General features: G+C 39.9%; 1 protein-coding gene across 1 annotated transcript in view; it reads left to right on the top strand.

Moving 5' to 3' along the window:
- Positions 1-14,092, top strand: part of LOC134047144 (von Willebrand factor D and EGF domain-containing protein-like) — a 161,844-nt gene that overhangs the window by 120,246 nt on the left and 27,506 nt on the right. The window contains exon 21 of the mRNA XM_062498093.1: positions 6,248-7,123. Coding sequence (XP_062354077.1) covers positions 6,248-7,123 — 876 coding nt within the window. The remainder of the gene's footprint in view (positions 1-6,247; positions 7,124-14,092) is intronic.

Genomic DNA, 14,092 nt, shown 5'->3' with positions numbered 1-14,092 from the left:
AAAAATCCACATGTGAGGAGCATGCTCATATCTTTGCAACCAGTAATTCTTACACCATTTTAAAAATGCTGCCTCTAGTGACCCTGATAGTAAAAATTGTATTGAAAACATACAGAAAAAAAAAGAAAAATAAAAAAGAAACCACCACCTCCTCCCCCCCCAATAAACAGAGTCTGACAGCAAAGTGCTCAAAATACATTATTTTCCTCAAGACCCATTTTTCTGTCATTGTGTTAATCACCTTCTTGCACTTTGACTGTACAGGATGTCTTGTCCCAGGAATCTTACTTGGAAAGCAGATCCACATAATTAGGGGAAATGTAATGTGTTAGGATAAATTTCATATTTAAAGCTGCTTTATCAGTTTCAGATTGAGTGCCACTCTAGGACTCCAGCTCATGGCCTAACAGTACTCTTATCTACACAGAAGACCAAAACAGGATGTAATCATTTAAATCTATGAGAAATCTGGCTCAAATTAATATAAACTAAGGCAGTACTAGTGCCCCAACTCTTTGTTCTTTTAGTTTTCTCTGTCATGTAATCTTCACAATTACTCTTTAATTAATCTTCACAATGTCCTAAATATCATGAAAGGGGTTTTTTTTGTTTCTTAAACTCTAAATCACAATGCTTTCTATTTTTTACAAGTAGAAAAATATTCCCTATAAAAAAGAGCTATACCTTAGCAAAATCTTTCTAACAAATGTTTTGTATTTGTTCAGTATGAAAGGGATAATCCTTATGTATTTGTTGACATATCTTAGATAAGACTGAACAATTTGTCAAGTAGTCAATAACATAATTTGTATCTTCATGAGCATTTTCTTTCCTGGACAACCATTTCAGAATCCCCATTTTCTTTAAAGACAGCAGTTAATGAATTGAGAGGTTAATTATATTGTTCTGAAAACCTTGAAGCAAATTAACTGCACAGTGATGCAAAAATTATGAATGACCTTTAATGTGACATAAGCAAACTACCTACCTCACACTCAGGTAATAGGTTTAGGTTTTAATAGGCAATAGGTTTTCAGCATCCCAGAACTAGAAAATTACAACCTTGATAGCAGAGTCTAGACTGCCTTCCATTTGTGGGAATCATTTCCTCTGAACACAAAGACTTATAAACAAGATTTTAGTGAGCTGACTGAAGATCCCAGGTTTTCTCCTCCCCAAAAGTGTTGTGTTAGAGCAGAATGATTTTGTGTTTCATTGACACAAGACAAACTTGCCTTGCAAATTCTGAATGGTGTTTGAGAATTGTGTATGTGCAGCTGCAGCCACATTGGCAAACAGAGTCTAAAGCAGAGGAGTTGTTATAATCAGAAGTGACTGAGTGATGAAGAGTCCACAGACTATTCCCTGCTGCTCATGATTTTGGTAGGTGAAAGGGAAGAAAATTGCTCGCCACACAGCAACGTCAATGACACAATCTCATTTTCTATCAGGATGAAAGAGCTCAGGGACAGTGAACTAGATGTTCACCTTTTAATTTCATCATTAAAGCATCAAGTGAGTAAATTTACCTATCACAGAAGAGGTGATTTGAGAGCACAAGGGCTGAATGCTCCTGTACAGATGGTTAGAGACTCGTGTGACTCCTCTGCTGTGTGCTGAGCTGTGCACAAGTGAGGCACACCAGGTTTACAACACATTTGACTTCTCACTTTTTTACATAAAATAATACACAAAGAATCATTAGGTCAAAAGTTAAGGTCCTATCTAAATTTACACTAATATCCCAATCACAATGAGCCTTTGAAATGCTTTTGTTGCTACAGAAAGAGTCCTGGAAGTAACTCTGTAAAACTTGGGAGGTTGAAGCTGTGTTTCACTTAAAGGTGGTGAGAAATTTATTCTGGGAGTTACTGCTTGTGACTGTAGGAGAAGGGATATGGTGACTGGGAATTCCACCCAGCGTCTAATGTGGGGAACTTCTGGATGCTTAAAAGGAAGGAATGGAGAATCAAAACTATATCACTGAATATTTAGGAGAGGGGAGACATTAGGGTATGACTGAATGGCAAAACAAGAGATTTAGGAATTAAACACACTCTAAGTAGAGAATAAAGTAATGCCAGAACATAATCATATAAAAGAGTAAACTAAGAATTGATGCAAAAACCGAATTTCCCTGGAGCACCCTATTGACAGCTGCTCTTGTTTCCCTTTTCTCACTCAGTAAATACAGAAAAAAATATTAACATGGAAACATACAGAGGGAAATAGGAATAGCCTTAGCACTCTGGTTACAAGACTTCTTAGACCAGTGTAATTTTTCTGTTCTCTCTTGACATTTTAAATAAGATTTATGTGCTGGTAGATGTTTCAAATTTTAAATGATGACCCACACAGTGTAATATGTCAAAAGAGCATTTATCTGCCAACATTCTTCTGAATGAGAAATGGGCTGGACAGCAGGTACTTCTAAATGTTAATAGCTCTAAAACTACACAAATTGTAAATTTATTGAATTGTGTTAATAATGAATCCTTAAGCTGCTCACAGAATTCTGAAGGAGTTGTAACTTGAGCAGAATTAAAGGTGCCCATAACCTCTGAAGTGACAGAGAGAAGTGGCCACAGCCAGAGGAGTTTGTTAAGAAGAAGGAGCCAGTCTCCACCTAAAGAGTAGACTGGTTTGGGGCATTTTATTAGATTAAAAGAGAGAGAAGCACTTAATATTACATGGTGATGCTCAAGTCACTACATAAATAAAAGTTACACTCATATTTAAAACCCAAAAGGAAAGTTTCTAACTCTAACAGCTGCAAAGAGAAGCATGGCAATGGAAAGGTGGTAAATACTAATATCTGCATGTAGCTTAAAGAAGTGTTTGAAGTGTCAGCTGGCAGTTTTGGTCAGGGTGGGCCTGTCTCTAAGGCATATGGCTTGGGAAGAACAGTATGAAGGTGTGTAATTCTAAGCCCAGCAAAGGTGTGGGGAACAGCACCAAGGAATATGATAACCAGCCTGGTGCACCCTGTTCTAGGCAGGGTGTGAAATGCATGCTCCTTCTCTGGGAGCAGGAAGAGTTGGGGCCAGAAGGGAACAAGACTTCTCTTAATTCAAATCTGGATCTGGCCTTTTTCTGAAAGACTGTAAATGCAAAAAAGAACTCCAACAAAACAAACCATAAACTCAAGAAGAGAAAAAAATATATTGGATTTATTTTCTTTTCACAATGTTGATATCTCACTTTGAGTTTAAGAGATGTTGATGTCTTCTCTGTGAATGGCTGATTTCACCAGCTTAAGTAGTCATTTTTATTCCATGCAGAATGATCACAATCCTCTTCAACTACAGATTTGCTGTGCCTTAGCAACACCGTGATGGAGAACCAGGGACTGATTGTGGCACTTCTGATTTGTGAGCTTAGTGTGAGACCCTGGGAGAACCAGAGGCTGAGGGTCACAGGCTGGGGACACTCCTGAACCACAAGGATGGAAAGTGTCCTAGTGTCCAGTTGGATGGGGGATGTTCAACCTGTGTCTCAGAAATTTGCTCTCTGTCACCCTTGCTCTAATAGTCCCCAGACAGGGGACGACAGAGGAATCTGTCTTTTTGGAACCTGATCCCTACAGGAATGATGCTCTGCTTCCAGTGAGACAGTCCATCAATAAGAACAGAGGTCCTGCCATAGACAGCTGGAGCAGAGCAGCAGCATCTGGGTCTCTTATCCACTTCTGTGAAAAATAAACTCAATTATTCCACTGCTGCACATTCCCCCCTTAGAATGAGCAGAAATACTGACAGGTAGTGAAAACCTGTGTTTGTTCCATCGGATAACCTTGAGCACCTTGCCTTGTTGGGTATTTTTGGTGATTTCACCCAGTCCAATACGCAATCATATACTGGCATAGCAGGGAAAAACAGATTCATATGCTCACAGTTTGAATTGATAATGGGTTATACATTTGAAGATATTGATCAACAGCAAGGAAAATAAATTGAAGCAATGCAGGATTTGAGAAAGCTGCTGACTACAGACAACTGAGTCTGCATTCTTTTGGTTTGCTTTCTTTGTTTTAGATTATTTAGATACTTGGAAGGCTGCAGAAAGAAGTTTTCAGGTATTCCAGAAAAAATCTATCATGTTCTTATGTGAGCTAAAATGTACATTATCAATATAAGCAAAAATCTGAAACAATGAAAGCTGAGAGGATGCTCTGGTCAACACCCTTGAATGACAGCAACATCTTATGAAGTTTAGTTACCTCTACAGAGTGGCAGAGGGACCTTTATCAGTATTTATCATAATAAATAACCAGCAAAAATGTGTCACTATTCTTCATTGGTAGTATTTGAGATTATAAAGAATTACCTTATCGCAGAAATACTTACTCAAACAATATGCTCCTCCCTTACAGGGAAAAATGAAGTTTATTTGAACTATCTGCTAAAGAAATAGAAGACGTCCCTTTCTCAGGTAGTCAGTCTGATCCCCTTGCTAGTTACTCAAATTTAATTGGGAGGAAAACCCATTTAATTATGACACAGTGGAAGAAGCTCAAAGTTATAATCAGTGCTCATTTTGGAAATTTGTCAGAGAGGTCATTCAGCCCTTCACTGTCATTCCTGTTGATCTCTGGTCCCTGAATCAAATTTTCAAAGGGTTATAACGATCATCTATTACTGGTAATTTTCTGTGGAGATATTTCTTTCATCTTTCTCTCATTCATTCATTTTTAAAAATCCTTTGACTTCTCCTATCCTCACATGCTCTTTTTGATGATGTCTTCCTGCTTCATCATCTCTGTTCTTCCATTCTGTGTCCCTCATCATTTACCAGCCTTACTATGGATACTAAAATCCATGTATTTGCCTTCTGCTCCCCTAAATACCATGTATTTATCTGCTGATGGCCACAGCTCGATCCAGCACCATTGTAAATCTTCAAAACATTGTGCTTCACGGCAATAGAAACTCATCAGCTGCCAGCAGAATGACACTATTTATCAGCCAAATAAACACTCCTTTGGCTGCCAGGATTTGCCTTGGTCCAGTCAGTGCCCTAACTTTCATCTGACCCTCACCAAGCATCTGAATCTCCTTCCTTGCTAACTACGGTTAGATCTCCATCAACGAGAGTTTTTAGAAGGTGATTAATATTTATATTTAACAGAAAGCGGTGCATCCTGCATGGGGTTAACCCCAGAACCAAGCGAGGGTTTTTGTTCAGGATCCAATATATTCCATATCCTACAGAGTGAGTATGCCAGAACCCGTTAAAAATAGCCTCTTCCATTCATTAGCGTCAGCAGATGGCCATTAATCTTCCTGAAAGTATTGATTCAAACTACTCGTCTCCACTTTCAAGGCCCTTCACAGAGTCCCCTCTGCCCATCTATCATCCCCCCTTACACAGCTGAAAAGGTGGCTGGCTTTGGGACAAGTGGGTGACAGTAACAAACCAGCTGCCTCCCTCACACACTGCCCCGCACGTCTGGAGGGAGCTGTACCCAGCGCCAACAAAGCTCTTCCATTTGTCTCCTTTAAAAGCTTTCCTAAAACTTCCCTTTGCCATCAGGGCTACAGAAGCATTCCAGAGTCACCCACTGGTGTGATGGCACTGGAGCCTCTGCAGAGCACGGTCTTGCCAAGGGCCGTGTTGACACCATGTGTTTCTCCATCTCCAGCTTCTGTCTGTGCCAAACTGTGATGTTCTGTCTCCTTGACTCAAAGAGCTGGAATGCAAACTCTCTGAGTTATGCCCTCAGAGCAATTCCCAGCACAGCATTGCAGTATACACAGCTAATAGAAGCAAATCTCGGCTCAGGAGGTCAAGAACTGGAAGATTCACACCAAAAAAAAAAAAAAAAAAATTAATTAAATAGCACAGTACCAAAAGCTCACAGACTAGTGTAAACCAAAACCAGCATGGCAAGTTTTTGCTTGGCTACAATTCAACCCCTGCATGTCAACCCAGTGCTGCAACTCAAATAATTCCTGAGCTTCCACGAGACTTGCTACCACAAATATATTTCATCTGGTTCATGAATGCTACCCTTCAAGTGTCATCAGTGCAGTTCCCTGTGCACCAGCACTGGTGTCACCCACAGCAGACAGCCCCATGAAATTTCTAAGCCTGTTGGCATAAACCTCCCTGTAGCATATTTGATAATTAACTCTTTTACTTCTGGAATTGATGTTCTGTTGTTTGCTCCAAACCCAAAGGTTCCCTGTGGTTCCTTTCAACTCTAGACCAGCAAATTTAGCTAATATATATCTTCCTTCTGCCCTAGTTTCAAGATCTTTCCAAAGCCATGTGGATTTTCCTGGAAGAAATATTGAAGATGCTAGAGGCTCTCACCAAGATGTATCTAACACATCAAGAAATTTATTTTCCCTTCTTTCACAACCTCAAATTCCAAGACAAGATATCACATTCCTTTTGGAAAGAAATCCCACAGTCATTCACACTCCATCCCTTACAATGGAAAGGAAGCCTTCCCAAGCTCAAATGTCACCAGAAAAACAACCTGATATGGAGCTCACAACACCTGAGAAACAACCTTTTCTTGAGAAAAGAAGTAACAATCTCACACCCCTTCTGCATGAGGAGCTAGAGCCCAGAGTCCCAGCTGCCAGTGTGACCTCCCACACCCCTCTCCATTTTAAGCAGCACAAAGAAACTACAGTCCAAACTGCTCCTCCTCATCCCAACACAAATGCGGGTTCATTCTCTGCAAGGCCACAGACTCATTCAAGGCATGGTTACTCTCCCAGGAAATGGCCCGGTCAAGTCGCAGTTTTGAGGAATAAACCAGCCCAGGGTTTCCCAACAGAGCAGCCCAGAGCCTCTCCCTTGGCCGTGGACGTTCCCCCCCCTCCCCGTGGGTCTGGTCCTTCCCTTGACGCTGCACCCCGCAGTGTTGGTGCCCCAGCAGGCTCTGCTCCCAGAGCAAGGATTCCAGCACACACCACGGCAGCCAGGAAGGTGCTCAGCAGAACAAGGGGTGGTGTGGACCTGCCAAAAACCAGCGGTGGGGTGCACCACAAAGGGGCGTGTGCTGACCTGCCATGTTTCACTGGTGTGCAGTGCGAGCCAGCTGAAGATGGAGAGTTTCAATGTGGTCCCTGTCCCCCTGGATACAGCGGTGATGGAATTACATGTGAAGGTAAGGGAGAAAACCCTCTTTAAAATGCTCTAATAACTCCAAGTCTAATAATTCTCCAAAGTAAAAATTATTTTTATTATAAATTTCGAGATTTTTGTGGCTGGGACCATTCTGTTTTCAAAACCAATTATATTTCAAAATAATAAATAAAACCTATAACTTTGAAACAGCTCTTTCTGCTTACAAAAATGACATATTTATTTGATACCATCTAATCTATTAAAACCAGGGACAGATTATGATCTTGCTTTATTCCAGATTCATTCAACTAAAGTCAACACATTCAGAAACCATATAAAATTTCTGTGAGAAAGTGTAAAATTAATTCTACTTCTCTATACATCACATTCTAGGAAAAACTAATTTTTCTAATATCTTAAAAATTACTTGTAAACATCTATCTAGTATGTTAAATATGAAACTGAACTTGTAGTCTGAAATGCATAGCACCAGAAGGATTTTCACAATATATTGAGTTATTTATTAGGCACCTGAGAATCCCTCCATAAAACAATAGGATTATGCACTTTGTTGAAGCAATGAATTCCCTGACTTTGCTATCATTAATCATTCCTTTTGCTGACATCCCTCTGATAAGTTGATATCTTAACTGGCCTTCCACTACACAAAGCAAAAGTATTTGTATCATTCATTCCCTTCCCTTTCTCATCTGGTCTCTCATCCTTCATGCACAGAGCAGTGAGCACTGTTGGAGATATAGTACAGAATATACAAGAAAATGTTACTATAATCTTGAGCACTTTGTTTTTTTTGCCTATTTACACATTTCTGAAACGCCCCTCCTAAAGGGTTTAGAGTTACTTGACACAAAGGAATCTTTCTTTAACTTCTGTTTTATACCTAGAGATGAGAAAGCAACAAACAGGTTCTGGTACTGGGAAGCTCAAAGCAAGTCTGGCCTCAGAAAGGCATCTCCTCAAAGACCGTGCCCATATTGTAAATATGAATATTTACAGTAATACCTAAATGTCCATACTCCTGTATGTTTAGAAGACCCATCAGTATAGCCCTTAAAATATAAATCTACTTTAAAATATAAATCTTTTACTTGCAAGATATTTTCCTCACTGTTATTACTGAAAATCTCCCTGGAGAGTCCTTAGGATGAAATACTTTATTACCAACATCATTCTGTGTCTTGGGGCTTGATGACACAATGCACAAACATCCTTTTTTTGTCTCTTATCACTGACCATGACACCTGACTCAAGAATTAGCCTGTCCCTTCCCTTTTCTTCTCCATCCTGAGCCCCCCTGCACACCTGCACCCTGGAGCAGAGCCAGCGCTGTGAACAGCACCCATTGTACCTCCAGCCATGGATGTCTCTTCCCATGTCAGATGAAGGTGATTCATCATGACAAATGAGGTAGAAAAATGAGGGTAATTTCTTGGATGAAGGCTTGTCATAACCTCAGCTATCAGCACCTTGTGATGCCCACACTAGACCAACTCCCCTCAAGACAGTAGTGCCCTCTGAGAACAGGAGGCACAAATATAGGGCATAAAATCAAAGCTTAGATGAGAACAACATTTGCAAAATCTCTAGGCTTCAACATAACGTCTTTGGCAAGTGAGCAAAAATGTCAAGAGACTCAGACACTATTGACAGTTGTCACCATCTTATTTCATATCAAAATTCAACGAGATTAAAAAAACAGTTCACTCATAGAAAGTTATAATACCTTTGGATCTTGGGGGGATGTGACCTTTGTTTAATAAGAATGTCTGAAAATAATCTGAAATAAGAAGTACTTTGCCAAGTGGTATGCTTGTTGTGATAAAATACAATTTTTTTCCAAATGTGCAGATTCAAAAACAGGCTTGGAGGACTAGTAGGAAAAAAACATAAGCAGCATTCTGAAAACTAATTTCTTTCCTAAAGCATATCATAACACATTTTATATCTTTAATGTTATTATCCCTCTGGACAAGCCCCACAGTTCAGTTGGAAGTCCTTTCCCTTTGCTTTGTCACCCTGCACTGGGGGTCACAGACTCACAGGACCACAGGGTGGAAGAGACCCCTGGGGACCATCAGGTGTGACCTCCTGCCTTCTGCTGGAAGAGCACAGCTAAATGTCAGTGTGTTTGGCTCATATTCAGACATCTAAACTGAGATATTTTCAGACCATTTTAGCAATTCCCATTTGGATCACTCCCTTCACTACTGACATCTGCGTTGTCTGTCAGAAGTGGAACCTTGCTTTTGCTCTTCCTGCTTTGGTGTAATAAGAATTACAGATTATTTTCCTTCTGTTAGCAGCTGTGTACTCTGCAGGTAAGGGGAGATGAAACAGTTCCTCGAGGCTCTACAGCTCTTCCCCCTTCCTGCACAAAGGCAATAACACCTTTTATTAGTAGCCTAATGTTAAGACTTCACAGCCAAACAGGCCAGCTTTAAAAGCTTCATTTCAGAGCAGTGATTTGGAGACAGTCAGCATCGTCTATATAAAAATAAAAAATAAGTAGGGGAGTAAAGGCCTCTTGTACTCCACTGGATTCTCCCACATTTTCTCTTGCAGAAGATGTTCTCTGGCATTTATGGAGTAAGCTTAGCCAAGCATTCCTCTGGTGTTGAGGGAGGTTGCTAAATACCTAATTTTCACTCTGAGCACCATTTCCAAGGATATATGCAGTAAAAACCAATATATTGTTAGAGTCTCCTTCTATCCGTTTTTGGGACAGCATGAATCACCTGTCAAAGGGCACTGCAAGAGTGTCAGAGCACGGACAGAGCTTCACACATTTCAGCTCCGTGTGCCAGTTGAACAAAAACATAGCCCTGTAGTAATGCAGAATGAGCCCAAACATGATTGATGCCAGAGTACTTCTGACATTTTGCCTGATGTGGTACAAGTGGCACGTGTGCTGCAGTGATTTGTAACATTTGGGGATAATGCTGTGAAGTAATTGTTAGTGTTGGTAGTCACCCTTCAGCAGTTCCTTGTCATCCTGCCTCTGTTCCCCACTCTACCAAGGTGCACAGGTCTTCACTTGCAAAGATGCTGCATCCACTGGACAAGGAAAAGTGGAAAATGCTCTCATTTTCCTGGGTTCAGCTCATCCACCAGGGTCTGTGCATATGGCACTGCCTGAGAGCAGCTGTTGTACTCCTGGAGCTCCTCAGGGTACCCTAAGGTGGAACACTCCCTTTCCATTTGGTAACAGGACTGAATTTAATGAACAATTCTACTTTGGGTATCATTACTGGGCTTCTTTCTAAGAGACTTAGACCTGAAAACTGGTGAAACATAAGAATTTAAACCAAATTCCTGGTCATCCCTTTTATTTTTGGTTTCCCTGACTCCAGGCTCCTTTGATAGGGAGTGTCTGGTCACTGAAACGGTACGATTAAAAAGTCAGTCTCCATTTCATAGAATTCAGACAATTATTTAAACCATTTAGGATTAGGTTGACAGTTAAGGACTGGTATCTTTCCAGTATTTCAGCAGTCATAAAAGAGCCTCAGCATTACTGTCAAAGATAAAGTTATAATACTTTAGAAAAATATTCTTAAGAGGGTGAAGTCAGTAAAAATCTGAATATTTTATTGCCTTCTTAAAGTATTTTTTAAGAGAAGGGGAAGTCTAGAACAATGGGAGTAATTTTTTCTGCTCAAGAGTTGAAAACACAGCATTGCCTTGACATTACAAAGCCACTTTTCAAACCAATTAATTTTCAAAATAACAGGAGAGGTGGAGTAGTTGGGAAAGCATTATGACTTCACCAAGTACAGCTGCATGAAACGAGGAAAAGATTTGGGTAGCTCACATCTTTTCTTTTACATTTTACACCTAAAAAGATCTACCATGTCAAACCAGAAGTCCTTTCCCTATCTCCAAGAGCTGCCAAATGTATTTGTCTGGCAATATGTGGGAAAGATATCAGGATACTCTCCAGAACAGCTTCTCAGAAGCGCTCCAAAACACCAAACACCAAGGTGATGTCTTGGAACTTTATCCTGTTCACCCTTTCCAGGTCACATCTGATTTCACAGTTTTCATATTTTTCCCAAGGACCTCATATATTCACTTGTTCTTTGTACAAAAGCTCTTCTATAACTTTTTTTTTACTTATTTATTTATCCTTGCATCTTACTCTGCATCTTTTCCACTTCTATTGTAGCTTTTCTGAGCTGAGGGACCAGACCTGCCCGTGGTATTTAAGATGGAGTTCACCATGGATACAGGTCATAATGAAGTCTGGCATTTTGTGCTCTGCTCCTTTCTTAATGATTCCTACCACTTTATTTGGGGTTTTTGGTTGCAGATGAGCACTCAGCTGACATTTCACAAAACAAAATGCATTGGTACAACCCAACCAGCACTGGTGTGTGCATTTGTACTCCCAATTTATTCAGTCAAGTTTCTCTTGTTAATATTCCAGTTGCTATGATAGACTTTTCTCTCACAACTGGGCTCCAGACTGCTGGACTATTTAAATATGCAATGAGTTAATTTAACAGCATCAACACATGCTTTAATCCTATGCTTCATTTCATTTCTCTGTGTATCTTACATGCAAAAGAAACGCTTCATTCCACAGCTTTCCAAAAGAAAAAACAGCAACCTAGGAACTTTCTTTTCCCTTTTTTCGCCCCACCCTTGTGCTGAACACATTAAAACTTTATCTGTACATTAAGGAAATTAGGTTAATGTATCTTTGAAAGGAAATAAATAATGTACAATGAAACAAGGTAGAGTACACTCCCTTCAGTGCAGTCTGCCCTGATCTGACTTTTGTGCAAAATCCTAAGCAGGCAATGCTCTCGCAGCTCCGAGCCTGGCTTTGTTTGCACAGACCCAGGGCCTCACGTGTGGATGGCACAGGGAGTTACTCACTGTGGAGATGCCAGGCAATAAGTCTGTCCTGGAAGATGTTTGCTGATTAGGCTATGGAAAATGAGGGGAACAACGCAGCCTCTGGTATTCCTGAGTGCCCCTGAAGTTACTGCTGAGAAACTTATAAAAACTGTATGATCTCATGTTAATGGAAAATAGAAGTTTGGGGATATTTCCCAAAAAGCCTTTTCAGAGAAAACAATAATGCACTTCTCCATTTTCATCTCCAGATTTTAAATTGTAAACATAAACATATGTACACTTGACAGCTAGATTGACCATTTGCAGCAATGTTTTCCTCTTTGCTGTTATTTTTTCCTATCCAAAACCGCTTAGTATAAAAACACCGTAATACCTTTCTACAATTTAGCAAATGCTCATGGAAAAAAAATATTCATTTCAGAAGATGAAAGATAGAAGTTTGGGAAAAGAATTTGACATAAGCAGTATATTTCTATTACAGTGGGAAATGTCTTTTAAGTGAATATTACTCTCACAGAGAACAGTGTTCAGTTTTTATCTTTTGCTATTCACCAGTAATAGAACAGTTTAAAACTCCTTACTATTAAATGTCACCATAAGAGCTAAATGTTTTAATATCCAAAATACCGTGTTCTTTTCCGACAGTTCAGACGCATCTCAGGATGTGCAAATGCCAGATGGAAAGTGTTCTATTCACATGGACACACTTGCTCTCAGTGCTACACACAAACCATGCTGAAATAAAGCGTAATGTGCTTGAATGTCACCGTGCTTGGCACAGCACTCAGGCACCTGGAGGCTTCATGCAACCCTCATCCTACAGGAAAGGCAATCACATTTATTGTGCTTTAAAAAGAGTGGTAAATTCCTCCCCAGGTTTTGTGTCTCCCCCCCCATTACCTCCACACAGGCATTATTAATCAGTTCTACCTGCTTTTAATTTCTAATTGCAAAGAAATCACTAGACCAGGTTGCTCCAAGCCCCATCCAACCTGGCCTTGGACACTTCCAAGGATGAAGCAGCCAGAGCTTCTCTGGGCAACCGGTGCCAGGGCCTCATCATCTTCACAGCTAATAATTTCTTCCTTACCTAAACTTATCTAAATCTCTTTAGTTCTCCAGACAAAGATAATTTTGGTTTATTTCTTCCTTTTTTTTTTTCATAGATGTATACTCAGAATTTCAGCTAAGCACATGTTGATTTGCAAATGTCTAAACCTTATAGCCCATCCAATCAAAACTAAATTTAGCTTAATGATATTCTCAGCATATACAGTATGAATTTAAAATACAGCTAATAAGTTTTCTATTCTCAGGAAGGTCAAATCCTAAAGTTATATAATGAAGTATTGAAAACTTCTCCATTAAATACCAAATATATTTCTTCAATGCTATTTGTGTCAAAATAGTTTATTTAAAAGCACCTTCTTCGAGTCTGTCTTTTTTACTGCAATTGGAAAATGTGTGAGGGCTTTCATTATTTTTTTGGATGGCAAAGTTCATATTCCATGGCTTGGTGACAATCACAAGAGGTGAGGAGCTCTTCAACACAATAACTGCATTTAAAATATGTGGCTTCCCAGGAATTAGTCCTTCACTTAGCTTTCCATTTCCACAGCCCATTTTCCAGCTTTATTAACAAAATGTGGTACATTAAGGTTCTCCTCCCTTGTAACAATACTTAAAATGAAAGATGATTTGTTTCAGGTCTTGTTAGCTCCATTTTGCTTTTTCCTTGGAATAACCTTGCTTAGCTTCATATCCTTCATGGAAGTCAAAACTCTTCCAGTGAAGTGAGCCAAAGTACAACATTTTTCTCTGTATTCACTTCCCATACACAAGGGAAGATATTTTTCATTCTGCTATGTGAGGTGCCTTTATTTTTTCCAGAGGCATGAGGCGCCTCTGGCACGCATTTCTTGCTCTTCTGCTACCACAGAGCTTCTCCTTCGAGTGTCAGTGGTCATCCTGTTCCTTCTGTGATTTTCCTCCTCCTCTTTTGAGTTTGCCATTACCTCTTATTAGAGGGTTAGAAACAGAATTGTCAGGTACCTGCCTTAGGTCTTAGGTTTAACGGTCCAAAATTTCCAGGCTCCCTGTACAATAAAGCTTTTAGGTTCAAAAT

The sequence above is a fragment of the Cinclus cinclus genome, chromosome 9, assembly GCF_963662255.1.
Source record: "Cinclus cinclus chromosome 9, bCinCin1.1, whole genome shotgun sequence".
In the NCBI taxonomy this organism is placed as follows: Eukaryota; Metazoa; Chordata; class Aves; order Passeriformes; family Cinclidae; genus Cinclus; species Cinclus cinclus.
The sequence above is the reverse complement of the archived record's forward strand: the minus strand, read 5'-3'. Positions and strand labels throughout refer to the sequence as shown.